The sequence below is a fragment of the Mirounga leonina genome, unplaced genomic scaffold, assembly GCF_011800145.1.
Source record: "Mirounga leonina isolate KUSES-001 unplaced genomic scaffold, KU_Mleo_1.0 Mir_98, whole genome shotgun sequence".
NCBI classification, from domain to species: Eukaryota; Metazoa; Chordata; class Mammalia; order Carnivora; family Phocidae; genus Mirounga; species Mirounga leonina.
The window spans coordinates 5,930,850-5,949,371 of NW_023270921.1; the positions used below are offsets into that span (position 1 = coordinate 5,930,850).

At 56.5% G+C, this 18,522-nt stretch overlaps 1 protein-coding gene across 1 annotated transcript in view; it reads right to left on the minus strand.

Moving 5' to 3' along the window:
* LOC118006598 (calcium/calmodulin-dependent protein kinase type II subunit alpha) overlaps positions 1-18,522 on the minus strand; it is a 59,071-nt gene that overhangs the window by 6,323 nt on the left and 34,226 nt on the right. Inside the window, exons 10-16 of the mRNA XM_034999310.1 lie at positions 17,454-17,576; positions 16,954-17,037; positions 15,469-15,511; positions 12,968-13,008; positions 8,308-8,340; positions 7,278-7,326; positions 814-889 (exon numbers count right to left, since the gene is read on the minus strand). Of these exons, the coding sequence (XP_034855201.1) occupies positions 814-889; positions 7,278-7,326; positions 8,308-8,340; positions 12,968-13,008; positions 15,469-15,511; positions 16,954-17,037; positions 17,454-17,576 (449 nt within the window). The remainder of the gene's footprint in view (positions 1-813; positions 890-7,277; positions 7,327-8,307; positions 8,341-12,967; positions 13,009-15,468; positions 15,512-16,953; positions 17,038-17,453; positions 17,577-18,522) is intronic.

The window sequence follows — 18,522 nt, forward strand, 5'->3', positions numbered from 1 at the left end:
AAATCCCAAGTTAGGTTATTCCCACCTCACCTGAACCCAACAGGCACGGGTCAGTCTGCCTCAGCTGGCAGCTTTTGTCCACCAAAATGCATATGTGGGGTCTTGTCAGCCCTAGCTGAGATGTTGAGGCCTCAGCCCAGAATCCTCCTCTCCCTGGAGTGGGCCTGCTTCTGGGCCAGACCAGGCAGTGTGGGGGGTGGCCACTAGGGGGCGCTCCAGCCCAGCCTTTGCACACAGCCGCCCCTTGACAGGCTGGTCCAGGTGGGTAGGGGACATCTCGTACCATCTGTTTCATTTTATGTTATTTTTGGACACTTGGCCTTATTCCCCAGAGGATTTAAGGTTCTGTTTTGAGGTTCTTTTGCTCGCGCCTGCTCACTGGAGGACGCACCCTATGGGTTCCTGCCTACTCCTGCCCACCTGAGGTCAGAGGCCTGAGGAGGTCCAGGGTGAGGAGCAGGCCCATGCAGCAGGTCTGAAGAGAGGCCCGCCTCCCTCCCCTCCTTCCCCGCTCATCTCCTGAGGGGGCCCGTGCTGTGGTGGGGAAGCAAAGGAGTTTTGTTGGAGTTCCTCCTGGGGAACAAGAGATGAGGAGGAGGATAGGAGGAGGACCGAGATACAGAGTACTGTGAACAGAAAGCTTCATTAAAGCATAAAGTCTAAATGCAAAACAGAAGTATGAGTTCAGTCTGGTTCACGGCACATGCAGAGTGAGTGACTGAGGGTCAGAGACGAGGACCCCCAAAGTTAGCCATCAGCGCCCCCTGAACAACGATCCAGGCAGGACATGCAGAATGGACCCAGCCGACTCACGTGTAGGACTCAAAATCTCCATTGCTTATGGCTTCAATCAGCTGCTCTGTCACTTTAATAATCTCCTGTTTCCGCACTGTAAGGCAGGAGGAGACACAGAGAAATGATAGTAATAGTAATGAAGCACCAACTACCATTTTCTGAGTCCCTATCATAGGCCAGGCCCTGCGCTAGGATCTGACGGCCTCGTAGAGACGGTCTCCGTTAGCCTCACATTATCCCTGGGAGGTCGGTATCATCACTCCCATTTCACAGAAGCAGAAACTGAGGCCCAGAAAGGTGGAGAAAGGTGGGAAATTTCCCTCAGCTGCAAAGGGCAGAGCCATTGTCCTGGTTTGTAGCCTTTGCCTCGGTGAAGCATGCATGGTGGACGTTCTGACGTTAGGCCTGACGGGAAGCCAGGCTGACTCCAAAATATGCTTCTCCGTCCCCTTGCTTTGCCACCTGAATCAAAACTGGGTCAACAGCGGTGGTTGTCACTAGCAGCCACGAACCAGGGGCTCTCCCTGGGCCCAAACTGGGGCCCTTAAGGAAGGTCTTAGGGCTTTCTCATCCCTTAGGTCTGGGTGAGCTTTTTGCTCCATTTGGGGGCCGATAGGAATCAGGCACTGAGGGGTTCAGCACTTTCTAGCCATCATGAATCCCGGTTGCTGAGACCTGGCCTCCGCTGTCCACCCCGCAACACGACGAATCGCTGGTCTTTCTGGTAGAGGCTTAGGCATCCGCTTTCACGTTGGATGGGCGCTGTTCTGAGCCCCAGTTTTCCCAGCTGTGAAATGGAAACAGCACCACCTCTCATCCCTCCAGTGCCAAACCCAGACTTGAGAACCAGACAGACTTCACGTCAGGCCCGGCGCAGGTCCTCACAAGCTGTGTGACGGGCCACAGGGCTCCTGGGCTGTCCGACCAAGACAACAGCGCCCCCTCCCGGTGATGAGGTAACGAGGTGGGATGAGGCGCTGCGCACCAAGCGCCTGGCACACAGTAGGTACACACTTCTAAGCGCTGCCACTCCCTGCCTCCCCCTAGCCAGGTGGCCACACCCTGGGAGGTCAGCAAGGCCAGCTCCCCCTGATCTGACGCACGCGGAGACTGAGCCTCGGGGACGCAGGGACTTGGAGCCGGGTGTCCTGGCTCCCAGCAGGACTGTCCCACCGGAAGCCTGGCGCGGTTCCCTGGGGCAGGCTCTCCCCACCACAGGTCCAAACTTCACTTGCAACCCCGTCAGCTGGCTGGCCTACGGAGCAGCCTCCGGTGAGGTACGTGGGCACGCTGCCATGTCTCAGTCTGGGACGGAGGGAGGGGAGCACGCCTGGCTGAGGCCCCGTCCCTGCCCCCTTCCTCACCACTGCCGTGCCACCCTACCCCATCTGCTGCCGGGGAGCTCACCTCAGGCCCAGAGGACACAGAATCCTACAACATCCAGGCTGAAAGAACCTGTGGGGACCAGGGACTCAGCCTCCTTGTCAAACTGTGGGGGAAATGGAGGCCCAGGAAGGGGTTGACTTGCCCAAGGACATAGAACACCTTGCTGCAGAGTCTGGCTCCCAGCCCAGGGCGTTTTCCACAGCACCCCCTACCCCCCTCCACCCCGTGCTCCCTGACGGGTTAGGCCCGCACACTTGTCTCTTTCCCAACTCAGAGACGTGCTCCGTGGAAGCTGGGCTATGGCTGCCCTTGTCACACTGGACGCCTGGACCTGGAACAGACCCGGCCCCACAGGCATTCCCCACTGCATGAACAAGCACACTAGGCGTTACACCGCGGGCTCAGCCTGCAGCATCTGGAAGCCTCATGCACGGCTTCATGTGGCTATCACTTCCACGTCAGAGATGGGCAAGCCGGAGGTGAGAGAGGTTGACTGGTCTGCTGTGGGGGGCCGGCCGCCCCCACCAGAGTTTGCGGCCCCGAAACCCGTCACACTGTCCTCAGGGCAGGGGCCCTGTGCCCAGCATGGCTCTTGGCACGGGTGGGGGCTCCGTAGACGTAATTGTCACTGTCTTCAATGTCAGTAGCACAGCGAGGGGCTAATTCTTTATCTCCTGGCTCTGCCAAGATTTACCAGGGCTGGGGGTGAGCCTGTCTTGGGCCATGAGACTGAGGCCTTGCCTGGGGCGGGGGCAGAGGAGGCAGGAATGAATGAATTGGTGGGTGGACCGAACCAGGGCCTGGGGCTGTTGTCTTCGCCCTGTGTGCTGGAATCTACCAAGTTGCCAGGGGGTCTCTGTCCCTTGGAGCCCAAAAGCCTGGCCTGCTGCCCAACTCTGCCTTCCTTCATGGAGACCAAGGGCAAGAAGACACCCATCCCTGCCAGGAGACTCCTCATTCCACTCCCACGCATGAGCAGGGTGATGATCCAGAGCGGATCCACGTGCTCCCGGCAGGCCATGGGACCTGTGCCGCCTCCTAGCTTTCTCTGCACAGACGTTAAGATTCCTTCCAGCCTGACATTCCATAAGCCTGTGCTTAATTAATGCCCTACCTCCCATGGGCTCCTTCTCACTGCCATCCCAGAGACACTAGGAAAGTGGTCAGGGGCCTGGATTCTGGAGCCAGACTCCCTGGGTTTGGATCCTGACTCTGCTACTTAGTAACTGTGACCTTGGGCAAGGTACTTCTCCATGCCTCAGTTTTCCCGTATGTATAACGGAGCTTCTAATGGTACTTACCTCACAGGGTGGTTCTAAGGACCGAGTTAAGGATGCATCACTAGAAATAACTAACACATATATGGTTCTCACTAAGAACCGGCTACTGTTCAAGCCCTTTCTATCAACTCATTTATGTCAATAATGATGCATAATATAAAGCATTTAGAGGAGTGCCTGGCAGTCCGTGAATAAGAGCTATGATTATTATCATCTGGAAATCTCTGAATTGGAAGTTCTCCCTGAGGACAGCCTCTGGTCTTTAGCCAGGGCATGGATGCTTCCCAGCAGCCTGAGATGTGATGGATGCTTCCATCTTGGTTGGAACTTTGGGGCTTGCAGCCTGCCAGGAAGCCTGACACACTGTCAGGCATCTCTCCCTTTGCACCCACCTCCTTCTTCTTTAAAGTCAGACTCTCCCCCCTGAAAGCCCCTTGCTTTCTGGGGCCCCAAAGTGTGCACCTGCTTGCCCAGACCCAGTGCCCTCCCCCTCTAATAGTCTTCTCTTTCCAGGGCTGAAAGCCTCGAGGATAGGGTTTGCAGGATCTGAGTTAAGCTGGCCATCCACTCTTTGAGGGTCCTTGAGCTGCTTAAAGGCCTTCCTGAGTGTTAGCACACAATCCTCAATGTGGCTTGAATATTGCAGAATATCAGGTCTGGGGCAGAACTCTATCCCCTCCCTAATTCTGGACACTATACCTCTATTAATGCATCCAGGGACAATGCCTGACTTGGCTGTGCCTCTAGACACTCAGGACATCAAGTTTGCCAACAGTGGAAAGCTAGTGAGCAGAAATCTCCCTAGTAGCTTCATCTCTAGCACAGAAGATCTGGGAATCTGGTGCTTCTTAGATCTAGAGAAACTCACTCTGGTTTTGGGTCCCTTCCATGTCCTCAGCAGTCCTGTTGCTGTGAGAGATTCATTCAGCAGCTTCTCAGCAGCAACCTCTGGCATTTCTCATCTGCCATCCAGGAGTGCTCTCATTCAGGTGGGAAAGCTGAGGCCCCAGAGAGGTTAAGGCACTCTCCGAAGGTCACACAGCATGCTGAGGCTCAGATGGGATCAGCATTCCTGGCTGGTATTTCCCAGAAGGTCTCTGTCTAGATTCTGAGGAAGCTCTTTGGGTTGGGGAGGAAATTAATTTTTCACGGAACTGACCAGTAGGAGGTAGGGAAGTAGGAAGGAAGCCTGGCAGAGTCCCGTCCGCGCAGCTCAGAGGGCCAGAGGCCTGTGCATTAAGCCTGAGGTGCTCTGAAATATTAATGTCTCTTTCTTTGCTCAGGGGAAAATGTTCCCTGGAGGATGACATTTCTAATTAACTTTAATGTTAGGTCAGAATCTACCCCACCAGCTGCTTTTCTCACTTAGTGAGAAGACTTAACAAATTAACACCAGAAAATGGTTTTTTTTTTTAAACTTTCTCTGAGGCCTGAAGAAGCTGGGGGAGGCACAGGGCTCCTCTCTCCTGCCAAACACAGGGAGAAGCTCCTGGCTGAGCCAGCGTCTCTTCTATCAGACATAGCCTTTTACATGTGGGAAACTGAGGCAGAGAACGGGGCTCTAATTCTGCCATTAATAACCTGGACGTGCCCTTTCTCTCTGGGCCTCAGATGCCCCTCTGTAAAAGGGGGAACTAAAATTTAAGACTCCACAAATTTTCCCATCCCGATCTCTCTAGAGCAGAGTCTAATGGCAGCAAATGTGGGGCCTCAGGGATACCACCCAGAGCCATTACCCCAGGTGGAAAATGTCTTCGATGGGTCACATTTACATTTATAACACATACAAATTTTGCATTCCTTTCCAAATATTTCTAACATAGAAATATCTGTCTTAAAACAATCTTTGAGTAAAGCTGATTCTCCAAGAAAATTTCATGTGGCTTCCTGTCATTCAGCCATAAGCTCCAGTTTGAAAAAAAAGAAATTAAAATTTATCAAACCATTACCAGTGCCAAACACTGTGAAATCACTTTATACACAGCCTCCCGTTTCATCCGCACAGCAATCCTCTGAGATTGATAGTATTATCATCAACCCTTTACCGAAGGAAAACTGAGACTCAGAGAGGTTGAGTAAGTTGTCCAAAGTCACCTAGCAAATGGACTGCCGTGAAGAAGCACAGAGCCAGTTCACCTCTATGATCCCTGTCTGCTCCAAGACCAGCACTATGAGGCCGTAAGGGTTTTTCAAAATCCGGTGCCTCTTATCATTAGCACAGCGAGCCTCAAATGTGGGGACAGTCTTGGAAATGCCATGTCTTGGCCCACCACAAACCTATGGAATCAGAGTCCGCAGCGACAGGGCTGGGGATGTGGTTGGAAAACACACCTGAGGGACTTAGAATGTACACTTGCCCCCAGTGGGGAGTTTTTCTACAAGATCATTGGTTTTTAAAGGTCATCCCTAGCGCCATGGTGGAAGACTGATCTGCTCCAGCGCCAGGCTGTGGTGATGAAGTGACCGCCCCCACGGCCCGACTGGGAAAGACCACACAGGGACCCACAGGGTGGGGCTGATCTTCCAAGGCACCCGGGTGGAGGCGGGAGGTAGTCATGGTGCTCAGTGTGCCAAACTGCCTTTACGTGTGGAAACGCAACTGTGCAAAAATGTTTGTCACATCATAAAATGCCCTTTGCCCCTTCACTGTACTCTTTTAGGGGCCAGTATCTAAACGGAAAAACGTACACCCTGGTAGAGCTGCAGTCTCTCCAGGTCAGTGGTGCGCTTCTACGGTGCAGAGACTCCCGGGGGTCTCTGACATGCACGGAGTGCGAGAACCCGGGCCCCGAGGACGGCGGGGGCGGGCAGGACAGCAGGACTTCGCTAACTCGTCCAAGGATGTGGGTCCCCCGAGCAGAAGGTGACACTCATCCTTCCTCCTCCAACTCCAAGCACGCTTGCCACGCACCGAGCCTTCGAGCCACGGTTACGAGGCGGGGCCCTGGAGCCACATTGCCCGGGGTTCAAATCCTAATTCCACCCTTAGGAGCTAGGGGACCTTGGGCCAATTTACCCAACCTCTGTTTCCCAGGCTGTAGAATGGGCTGGACCACAGTGCCCAGCTCACAGCTCAGGTAAATGTAAGGCACTTGGACCGGGTCTAGCACGCAGCAAGTGCCCTGCGCAGGGCGGCCACGATTATCGTCCTTATTGGCTCCCCTCTCACTAAGCCGGTCACAGTTCTCTGGGGTTTTGCTCCTTCCTCCATCTGAAGGCTTGTGGAGACTGTCAGCCACCTGCCTTTGGGGGGTTGGTCTTAGGCAATGTTTCTTGTCACCTGAATTTTCTGAATTTTTGCTTTCCCTTCCCTTCCTCTTCTCACTTCATGTTTTTAGAATCAATGCATGTTTATTATTTATTTATTTCTTCATTTTTAAAGTAAGCTCTACGCCCAGCGTGGGGCTTGAACTCACGACCCCAAGATCAAGAGTCGCACGCTCCACCGACGGAGCCGGCCAGGCGCCCCTAAAATCAACTCATTTTTTTAAAAAAAATTCAAAAAGAAAATGTACGCCACCATGATACATTGTGACCTGAAGAAGTTAATTTTTCCCCCTAAAACGTACTAAACTACGCACACAACCCCTACAGGAAGAACAGTCCGTCTGCGTACCGCCGAGGGACTGAGTGCCTTGCGCGGGACACAGTGCCTGCGGTAGCACTGCCCAGTCTGCAAGGGGCTACGGTCAGGTTGTCTGTGGAGGAGCAGAACACAAGGTCGGCCCTGGGGCCCTTTCAGGCCAGGGCTGTCAGTGAAGGGGGCCTGCCGGGAGGCCCGGGGGGCCCAGACGCTGAAGGCAAGGCCCCCCCTACCTTTGGTGTCTTCATCCTCGATGGTGGTGTTGGTACTCTCTGAAGATTCCTGCCAAAGAGAACACGGGAGGCGGTGAGGCCCAGCTGGCGAGCAGGAAGAGGCTCGGCCCGTGGGGGGCTGCCCCCCGGCTGCCTGATGCTGCGGCCCGGTTTCTGTAAGCACCCCCGGCTCTGCCATCCAGATGCTGCCCTGAAAACCCTGCCAGATTTCCGAGCCTAAGGAGGGGAAGGGCCCAGCTGAGCAGGTGGCTGGTGGCAGGGGGCGTGGATGAAGGGGTGGATGCGAGGAGAACCCTGGCCTTTCTGGGAGGGCTGGGAGGGCTCCCCGGCCCTATCTGCTTGAGGGAGCAAAGAGGGGGTGTGGAAGAGCAGAGAGGCTCATGGTGGCCACAGAATGGGGAAGAAATACACACACTGGCAGGAGAGGAAGAGAGAGAGGTGGGGAGGCCCAGTGTGAGAGAGGCTGGGCTTTTCAGGGGGAGAAAAACCACACAACTGCTGGAGACAGCCATGGAATCAGAAGAAGAGGGATGTGGGCCACCATGCCACCACTGGAACCCCTAGACAGAGACAGGGGCTGGTGGCCCCTCTGCCACCGGCAGGCCCTGGGGAGCATCGAGAAGTTCAAGAAGGGCCTCTCTGGCGCCCACTCCTTTGGCCAAACCAAGCCCCCCCGCGCCGCAACCGGCACAAACCAAGCCCTGAGATGAGATCTAGAGCAGAGGGCGGGGAGAAGCAAGAAGCCAAGGGCTGGACGTGGGATGGGGTTCAAATCACCCTTCATACCTGAGGGGGTTCTCAGGTCTACGGCCAGGCGGCTGGTCTGGGCCATGGAGTTGGAGGTGTCAACAGAAACACGCAAACAACACACACACGCAACACACAGATTGTCACACAAGGCACACGTACCAAGCACGCCCTGAGCACCCTCTCCCCGCCCCGGGTTCCCAGTGCAGCCTGCAGGAGGGAGGCAGGAGCGAGGGTTCGAGGCCCAGCATTTACCGGCGTTTGGGAGACGGCAGACACTCACCATTAACTGAACGCTGGAACTGGACTTTCTTTTCTGGAAAAACAAGGAGAAGAGATGGGACAGGAAAAGACACAGAGTGAAAACGGCAGGGAGCAGAGAAACAGCAGGGAGCAAAGAAACGAACGACAGGGGAGGTTTGGAAGGATGATGGGCCTCAGGGTCATCCTCTACGGTCCCTTGCCAGCATGACATTGGGGCAAGAAGTCAGGGCCACGAGCAAGAACTGCCCAGCAGGGCCAGTCCTCTGTCAGCCTGAAGCTCCTGGGGGCCTCATGCACAGCCACCTGGGGCTCACCATCCAACCAGCAAGCTCCGGCCCAAGCCTCCCTTGGACCAGGCCTCCCTCTACACCAAGCTCTGATGGGGGCAACAAACCCTGGGCCTTGGATGCCAATTGCCTGAGGCCTCTGGAAGCCAAAGCTCTTGCAGGACAAAAGGGTGCTCAGGTCTGGAGATGAGGCCCAGTGCCTCCTCCTAGCCTCCCCGTGTGTCTCTACTAAAAGAACCCCACCCCTGGTTTGGTTGAGTGTCAGAGTCACTTGGGAAACCTGTCCAAAAGAAACATAAGAAGGCCCCCTCAAGGAGTTCAATAACTAGGTCTGGGGAGGGGCCTGGGTATCTGCATTTTAAACAGTATCCCCAGGTAACTTCAAAGCAGGCCCGGCTATGGAAACCAGTCCTCTAAGTGGCCTTTGAAATCCTGCTTGTGGTCCCAGCTTCCCAGCAACAGGCCTGTTCAGCTCCCTTATGTTGACAGAGAAACTGAGGCACGGCCAGACGCACAGCTGAGCCCTGCCATCCCTCCTAGTCCAGCTTTTGGAGGATTTGCAGCTTCACTCGTATTATTGGCCGTGGAAGCAAGGAAAGGGGAGAAAGAGAGAGGAGGACACATTGTCCTTTCGTTCTCTCACTCTAAGCCAGGAGTCGTAAAGACTCGCATTCAGGGAAGGCTGCAGGTCTAACACTTGCATTGCATGGATGGGAAGCCGGGGCCCAGAGACGGACAGTGACCCACCCGAGGTCTCTCATCTGGCTGGTAGCAGAGTGGACGCTAGAACCCCTGAATGTAGACTTTCTCCTCTGTCCAGGTCTCCAGACCCCGCAGCCTGACCGCTCTGCCTCGGCTTGTCCTTCCCGGACGCGCTTCCATCTGAGAGGCCTGGAGGCTGTTCTCCTTGCTGTGCTATGGGGCGGTGGGTGGCGGTGTGTGCAGGGAAGGACTTGAGATGCCCTCAGGGTGGGCCTTTGCCCTGAGGGAGGCACTGGCTATTCTCTGAGGATCCTTAGGTCTAATTCTGGGCTTTCTGACTCCAAGATCCAGGAGCCTCTGAGGGCCTGGAGCCCAGGATCCTGTGCTGTCCTTCCAGGGTCCCCACAGACGTGGCAGAAGTGGATGACTGGGCATCACCCGGCGTAAAGGCTCATGGTCCCTGCCTCCGCCCCAGCTGGGTAGATAGTGGGATTCCCACAGCCAGCAGCCTGCAGCCAGGCCCTAGGGTCGGCCTCACTTCTGGCCAGAGCCCGGCCAGGCACGGTGTACATGGGAGGGGACAGGCCCTCTCAGCTCGCCGTCAGCAGAAACCTGAGGAACACGGGGGCCAGGGTTCCAGGCGGGACACGAGGAGGGAACACAGAGCAGAGACTGCATCAGAGTCGGACATACAGTGACAGGATGGGACATGGGGGAGAGCAGTCACGATGGCACGGATGGGACACGAACAGGGGGCAGTGAGTGGGGCTGAGGGGTGGGAGCAGTCGGCCGCTCCTCATAGAAGAGGAGGCTTAGCGGTGGCGGGGCGTGGGGGGTCAGCACTCCTCGGGAACAGAAAGACTCGATTTTCCTGGATCACAAATGATGACGGTACTAATAATAACCCCGTACTGACCAGGGTCTCTCACCACGAGTAGAGTCACATCTGTCAGAACCACGTGTAGAAGCATGGTTCTAAGGCTAGCAAAGATGGTAGAAATAAGGTAGGGTCAACATTAGCCTCGAGAAGCCCCTACAAGCCCATAAAGTACAGTATCTCTGTTCTCCAGCCAGCCCATCTTCCCTCCAACTAAGCCTCCGATGAACGTGGTGGTTTCTCCAGGGACCACGTTGTAAGAAGAATACGTACTTCCCCACTGGGGCTGAACATGTGTTGCTTAAAGGAGCTCATGGTGTGATTCCCCAAGGCCCAGTCTGGTGCAAGCCTCTCGTTGGCCCCACCTGCCCTTCCCCCCCTTGCATGGACGGCAGAACTGATGACACAAGTCTCCAAAGGGGGGGATGATGGGGCCCGGCAAAACCACAGCTTCTTGACTTGGGGTCCAGCATCACTCGTAGTGAAACACATGACTGGACCCCAGGCCGGCTCCCCAAATCCCGGGCAGGTCCCCTGGTTACTCTCATCTTCCAGCTGGACTTTTCTCCTTCTCCACCCCCAAAAGGGGCAGGAAGCTGAGCTACAAAGAGACAGTCTGGCCAGGAATAGCCTTTGGGTCTCTCTTCATCCACACCCGAGCCACCCTGAGAAGTCACTCAGGGTCCATCCTGCCGCTACAGGAAGGAGTGGCTTTTTCTTCAGCCGTGCCCACTGGTAAGCCCTGCAGTGACTGGCCACCATGTTCCGCGATGTTCTTGACCTCAGACAGCCTCTGCCTCCTGGCCTCGCCTGGAGAGGAGCCAGAAGAAAGCTTCGTCCCAAGACCCAGCCTGAGGGAGGCCCTGACCTCACACCCGTGGCTCTGTGTCAGCCCTTTGCCAGGGCCAAGCGAAGAGCCAAGCAGACGGGGTAGCCCTCTGTCTGCCCCCTCCTCCTCCACTGACCTGGGCCACAGCCCACTGGCCCCGGTGGCCTCTGCCCTGTATCTCCCAATTATGATTTTTTCCAGGGAACCCAGCATCCCCAGTGTCTCCACGCTATGGCCGAGAGGGCCCCAGCTGCTCCAAACTGGGCCACCCCCAAATCGCACATCCCCCCATTACCCTTTCCAATTAGAGAGGGGAGAGAGTTTGATTCATGGATAACCCAAAACAGCAAGTAAGCCGGAACTCAATTCTGGATGCCGTCATAGCATTTGGGATAAGCGGGTGTTAACTTTATCAATTGGGTTGGCTTTAGATCTGTGTTTCCAAATACTTCCTTGATCAAACTTTGTTTTCAAGAGAAATCTTACTTGCAAGTCTAATCTAGAAAACATAATACTGGCTAGCATCTCATGAGCATGTATCCCGTGCCAGCTAAATCCTCAACACCCATTATCTTCCTTCATCCTCACAAGCAGCCCTGGGAGGTGGGAATCCCTTTTACCCTCATTGCCCGGATGAGGAAACACAGGCTCAAGGGATTCAGATACTCAGACGAGGTTTCCAGCTGCTAAGTCCAGCCTGGCTCCCTTAACCACTGCGATGTCTGTTACACGGAGCTGTTCTGGCTATAGTGGGCACGAGAAGCCCAGAACCTTCTCTGCTCAGCCTCCCCCTTACTATCCCACTCTACCCCATCTGCTGCTAAGGGTGCCTCCCCAAAACCTTCAGGCTCCAAGAAGTTCAGTTTGAAAACCACTGACTTTGGCTGATAACCAGATAATTATGTGTTCCTCAAGTACTCAAGATGAGAAGGAAAAGTGATTAGATAGGGTTTTGTTGCCTTTTTCTTTTCTTTTCTTTTCTTTTCTGTTTTTAAAGCTAAAATCTTGGAAATCATGGAGTCCACACCCCTCCCACCCCACCCATTGTACCTATGAGGAAATTCAAGCCCCCAGAGGGCTCAATGCAGCAGAGAGGCCCAAATCCTGGCCTCAGCCAGCCAGCCCAGATCTCCTCCCATGCAACCCTCAAACCAAAGCCAGTGGCCTGAGACCATAAATACTGCTACATGAAGCCATGAAGCTACCAGCCCACCTGGGTGGCTGTGTTTGGACTGTATCCCACACCATCCAGGGTCCTGGGCACAGCCCAGCCCTGGGGTCCTGGCCAGGCAGGGCTCTGAGCCCAGAAAAAGGCAGGGTCTCAAGAGAGGAGAACCCACAAGGCAAGCCAGTGGCAGGGGAGAAGGGAGCCGCAGAGAGGGGGGCCAGGCCCCAGAGAGCAGAGGGAGAAGAGAGAGGAGGGAAGGAGGGGTCAGCGGGATGTGGAAAGAAGTAGCTCGGGCATCAGGGGTGGGGATGGAGGACAGGCCTGGGTCAGGGGAGGAGGGGATTCTTGGCACCGAACTGGCCAGCCTTGACAGGGGTAGGTGCCTCTGGATCCCAAAGCCAAGAGGGGTGGCTATCCATCCTTCATGGGCTTTGTGGGTTGGACTGGGGTGCACACTGGGTCAGGGGCCCATTCCAGCCAGCCCACACTCGGGAAGGAGGAGGTCACCCCTCATGATCAGCTCTGTCTCTTCTTTGTACCTTCTCACTTTCCAGTCCTCCCATCCCAGAGAACCACAGAAATCTCCTTCAGACCTGCTCCTTTCCTTGTGGCGCCCCCCCCCCCAACTCCAGGCCACCTGCCTCTCCCCCTCCCCCCCCGCCCCCACCAATCCTGGGGACAGCCCAACTGCACGAGTGACCACATCTGCCCAGAACACCGTCAGCAAGGCCTGAGTCTCGCCCCAGCCCTGAAAGCCAGGCCCTGTCGGCGGAAAGGCTGCCAGATGCAGGCCCTGCCAGGCTCCCGGGGGCTTACCTTCACACCATCATTCTTCTTGTTTCCTCCACTCTTCCCTCCTGCGGAGGAGAAAAAGTAGAGGGTTACCAACACCAGGCAGGGCACCAAGGCCCACAGGGTGAGGAACAGCAACATCCGTGGGCAGGCGGAGGGCACGGAGCCGGCTCAGTGATCTGGGGGACACCTCCTCCTTCTGCTCCTCCTTCCTCCTTGGGGCCTGGACTGCCGGTGGCCCGCGAAGGGGGCCTGGGCTCCCCCGTCCTCAGCAATCTCGAGTGTTCCCCTCTGGCTCCATGGGTTGCAGGAGGTGACCCACGCGTCCCAGGCCCGTGGGGTTGCTGTTTCAGCCTGGGGATTCCCTCTGGATCCCAGTCACCACCGTGCTGGTGGTGGCCAACCTGGAGGCCTGGCTGCCTGGCCCAGGGCTGGCCGCTCCCTCCCCCCCCCCACCCCCACCCGGCCCGCTCTAATTTTAGCCCCATGCTGCTGCCGAGGTCATGTGTCAGCCCTGCCTACTCACTCCGGACAGCTGCGAGCCTTGTTTTGCCGGTGAGAAGAAGCAGATGCCCCACTCTGGGGGCCCACCCCTGCCAGAGCGCCCATCCCCTACAGAGGCCTCCCTACCCTCCAACTCTGGAGCCCCATGCTAGGCCTGGCGGTGTCCATGGTGGCTGGGAAAAGCAGAGCAACGGCTCTTAGGGAGGCCCCACCTCTGCCAGTCCTCTTTCCCTCCCTCCTTGCCTCCTGGCCAGAGCCCTTGGTGAGGACGCAGCCAGGAATTGGCATGAATGCCCAGCCCTGCCCGACCTGGTATCTGGCTGCTTCCGACCTCAAACAGATGCCTTACGTTAAAGGAGACAGGAGATCGCTAAAGCACTTAGCATAGCACTTGACCTGTATGCAATAGATGCTCAGTAAATGGTAGCCACTGTAAGTCCTTCTCATGGTGCCTGGGGATGGCGAGCCTGGGAAGGGGGGCGGCTCGGGACACGGACACCCCAGAGGCTCAGAGGGACAGGCTCATGCTGGCCCAGCCTCCCAGTCCCTCTTACAAGTCCACCTGCGACCCCTTCTAGGCAAGTTTCCCTCTTGCAGAGTAAATGCAGGGGTGAGTGCCTCTGGATCCCGAAGCTGAGAGGAGTGGCTGTCCATCCTCTATGAGCTCATGGGCTGGGCTGGGGTGTGCAGTGGAACAGGGGAATGGTCGCCCCTCCAGCTTCAAGGGGTCCCTCTCAGCTCCAGCCCACGACCACAGGACTGAGGGTCCCATGAGGTCACACGTTCTGATTTTCAAGAAAAGACAGAAATTTGTGTTGTTCTGTGAAATCTCCTCATTTTTAATTGCTGGAAACTCTTTTCAAAAACCCCACTGTTTTATGTTTTAAAACACCACTGGTCCTATAAGCCCGTCAAGAGATGGGAACTGACCCACGGGCACCATTTTGTGAGCTCTGGACTAGAGTTTCTAGGGGCACTTCAGAGGTTAAAAAAAGACTCTGACTGTCCGGGTGGCTCATCTTTCAGTTTGAGGAACTGCAGAATCCTTGTCTGGGGAGAGAGTGGGAAGGCAGTTCTGTGCCCTGGGGCAAGCCCACATCAGAAGTTCCCGAGTTTTCCCACCTCTGGGTCTCCTTCTTCAGGCTGGTTAAATGGGCAGTGGCCTCTCGGCAAAGTCAGAGCTATGGCTTGCCAGAGCCGACCCCTTGCCGTGGAGCCAGCCACGTGTCCGCAGCAGGCCTGCCTGGCCGGCCCCAGTCAGAGGGCCCCTCGGGTGAGCTTTGCTGTATCTGCTCCGCGGCCCTGTCAGCTGTCCGGTCTCCCCAGAGAGGAGCCCCTGGCAGGCGCTGGCCTGGGTGCTCTCCAGTGTGCCAAGGGGAGCTTCTTGCTAAGCCCTGACACTTATCCTTTCCTTTTCTCTTTGGGGCTGCATGCTGCAGGTCGTTGTGTACTCCCCGCCTTAACCAGCCGGCTCCGGCCCAGGCCAAAGGCTGGCTCCCTGGCTCCCTGCTGACCCATCTTGGTTAAGGGCACTTGCTCTGGGGTGGCTCAAAGCTGCACTAAAAGCAGGCTCTGCCTCTCTCTGCCTAGCCACAGCCCCCACTGCCTTGTCACGAAGGCCACCTGAGCGAAAGCATGGGGACTGCTTAGCACGGGGCTCAGTACTGGCGGGGAACGGGAATGTTGCTATTCCCTGGGCCTGGTTCAGTCCTGCCTGGACCTATACCCCAATATTCGGGAGGCCTCCCCGCTCAGGCTGGCCCAACCTGAGAACCCCAGCACTGCTGTGAGGCTGGGAGCCAGACTCAACCTCTAACCCTTCCTCATAGGCCTTTCGCTTGCTGGCCTTTCGGCTCCAGCCACTTCTGGGTGCAGGTGACTTAAGCCCCCAGTCTTAGGGTCCTCTGTAGCCCTCACTCTCAGCAGGCCCCTGGCCTGAGGCCCCACGGATATCCGACAGGACAATGCTCCCAACAGACCTGTGCAGGGTGTATTTGGGACTTTGCGGTCCCACCACCTACCAGAGAAGTTCCTGGTAGCCAGCATAGTGGTGAGGATGGCTCCCTGCAAAGATAAGGAGGGGGTGTGGGAGACAGAAGGTCGGAGGTGAGGGGGGGAGAGGAGAGACAGAGAAATGGGATGGGAGGGGGGAGGGGAGGCAGGCGCTGTCTTCAGACACAAAGCCAAAGCTTTCTGCCTTGCCCCTCCATTTGCCCTCACCCCACAGCCAGGAGACCATCCCTGCCTCCCTGGGGAAGTCGGGGTGAGCTGGGCCTTAGCTGGCACAGCTCCTAGAACAGGGCCATCCTAGCAGCAGATATTAATAGGTTCCACTGTCCTGGCCAGAGGTGGTGGAAGGGCTCGGGGACACCTGTCAGTGGGGACTCCTGAAGGCCAAGGACAATAGACCCTGCCCTCCTGGGCCCCCTTCACCCTCCACCAGGGCGCTCAGTACCTTGCTTCATCACTAGTTCATCTTTCCCAGGGCTCCCGGGCTCACAGCCGAGGAGGGGTGACCTAGAGAAACTCTCCTGTCTCAACAAGGGGCCTAGGGGTTGGCTCTCCTGGTTCTGACGCTCTCTGACCTGGACCCTCTCTGAGATTTCCTCTGTGACCACTCCCGGTGGGGGGTGGGGGTGGGACTTAGTTCTCCTGGCATCATGCTGGCCTGGCCACCCCTTTGGCCCATGTCCCCTTCCTGGGCCACCACGTCAGGCCTGGGAGCAGTTGGTGGGGAGTTTCCGAAGGAGCTGGGGCCTCAGCATCTGTCACTCAGCGTTCTGATGACTTCTCTGTTCCAGCAGGCTGGGTACTCCTCAGTTACTCTTCCTACCTGTTCATGGGGTCCCTGGCAAGGTCTAGGTCAGCAGCTATTACAGCCTGGGAGCACACACCCCTTGCTCACGAGGCTGGCAGCTCCTGGCCCACCTGGGTCCCACTGTGGCTTCCTCTGGGCCCCTGTCCACTCTCTTGGCTTGTCTTCTCCAGCGCTCGGCAGCAGGGCCTCTCACCAACACTGGTCTCCTGCCCAGCTCCATCTCAGCCCCTAGACCCTCTTGCCAGCCACGCCGAAGCACTTACAGTCCCCCTACGGGGTCACGCTCATGCTTCCAGACTTAGGCATGAGCTTTCTCTCTGTCTGGAACGTCTGTCCACTCTGTGCAGCTAATACCTGCTTATCCTTTGCGGCGTCCAGCTAAATGCTGCTTGCCCAGCAAGGCTTCCTGGAGTGCTTCCTTGGTCCTTCCGGACCTGGTTCAAGGCCCTGCTATGGTCACCCCCGGCCTCGGGGTGTGCCCCGTCCCAGCACTCACCACTCCCTCTTACTGTCCCAGGTCCTTGTCTGTCCTTTCCACCTGCTCACTCCCCAGCCCAAACAGTAGGTGCTCAGCACATGCTTGTTGACTCAGTGAAGGAGAGAACTCATGAGTGAGGCTCTTGGCCTCTGCAGAGACCCAACCAAGCTACTCCATGTCCGGGGGCTACGGAGGGGGAGGACCTGTTACCTTCAGTTTTCTCCTGGCATTGAACTTCTTTAGGCAGTCCACGGTCTCCTGTCTGTGCATGCAGGAGGCCACAGTGGAGCGGTGCTGGAGGAAGTAGGGAGAGGTCTGTGAGTGGGAGGCAGGCCCGCCCAAAGGCCCTTCAGCGGGGCATCTTGTGGAGATGTGGTTGGCATCTTTCGGGGAACAAAGCTTTGTTCTAGGGGACGTTGTAAATGCTGTAGGTGCTTAGCATCCCTGGCACCAGATATCCCATGCTAGTACTACCCCTCGTCGTGATGCCAACACAGAACACCTCCCATTTTCGTCGTGATGCCAACACAGAACACCTCCCATTTCCACTTTCCCTGGAGCACCGCGGCAGGGCAGCGTCTCTGGATGAAGCCCCCTTGATCCTATGCTGGGTCTGATGGGCCAGGGGCAGGGCCAGGACTCCATGGGGGTCTGGACCCTGAAGCCGAGAGAGCCTCCTGGAAAGAAGGGCCCTGCGGGGGAAAGCTCACCGAAATCCAGGGGTGCTTGAGGGCCTCAGCGGCCGTGATGCGTTTGGATGGGTTGATGGTCAGCATCTTATTGATCAGATCCTTGGCTTCTGGGGTAACAGTGTCCCATTCTGGTGACGGGAACTGGAAGGGGCAGAGGGGCCAGGTTTGCCCAGCCTACCCCAGGCCACCCCTGCGATCCCCCAGCCCCTGACTGGCAGGGGAGCAGGCAGGGGTCCTACTGTCCATCCACTGGGCATCCACAACCAGGAGGAGCTGGGATCCTCAATGCAGGGACCCCTCTGGAACCAGAAGAGGGGCAGGGTCCTTGGTCCCCAGGACAAGTGAGAGCAGGGGCCAGAGGGAAAGGAGGCCTTCCTCTGTTTTTCTGACACTGTGCCTTATCTGGGGAGCAGGAGGCCAGTGATTAGGGCCAGACTTCAGAATCAGAAGGCTGGGTCCAAGTCCTGGCTCTGCCTCCTGGGCTGTGTGACTTTGGGCAAGACATGTGACCCTCTAGCTGCCTCTAGAGATGTTGTGAGGATTAAATATGATACAAAACACATAGCACGTGGCGTGATAGAATCAGCCTTATTGAAAAGCAGAAGAGCTTGGTCATTAGAAGCACAGACTCTAAGAGCCAAACTGCCTGGGTTCAAAACCCAGCTCTACCATTTCTTAGCTATGCAGTGAGGACAGTTATTTAACCTCTCTGTGCCTCAGCTTCCCTATCTGTAAAATGGGGATAATAATCATACCTATGTCCTAGATGGGTATGAGGATGAGCTCTAATAATATATAAAGCATTTAGAAGAGTGCTATGTTAGCTATTATTATTATTTGTGTGTGCATTATTATTTGCAAGAGAGAGAGAGAGAGGGTGAGAGTCTTTAGCTTCTGGGGCCTACTTTTCTGACCTCCGGGGCCGCGCATGGTCAGTCCTCAAGCTCCACCCGCCCACAACTAAGGAGTGGCAGGGGGCCTAAGTGGGTTGGGAGGGTGGGAGGGCGGGAGGGAGGCACCTCAGGTCTCTGAGCTCGCTGGGTGCTGGCTTTCACTGGAAGGGACTCAGGGGATGGCAGGGAGGCTG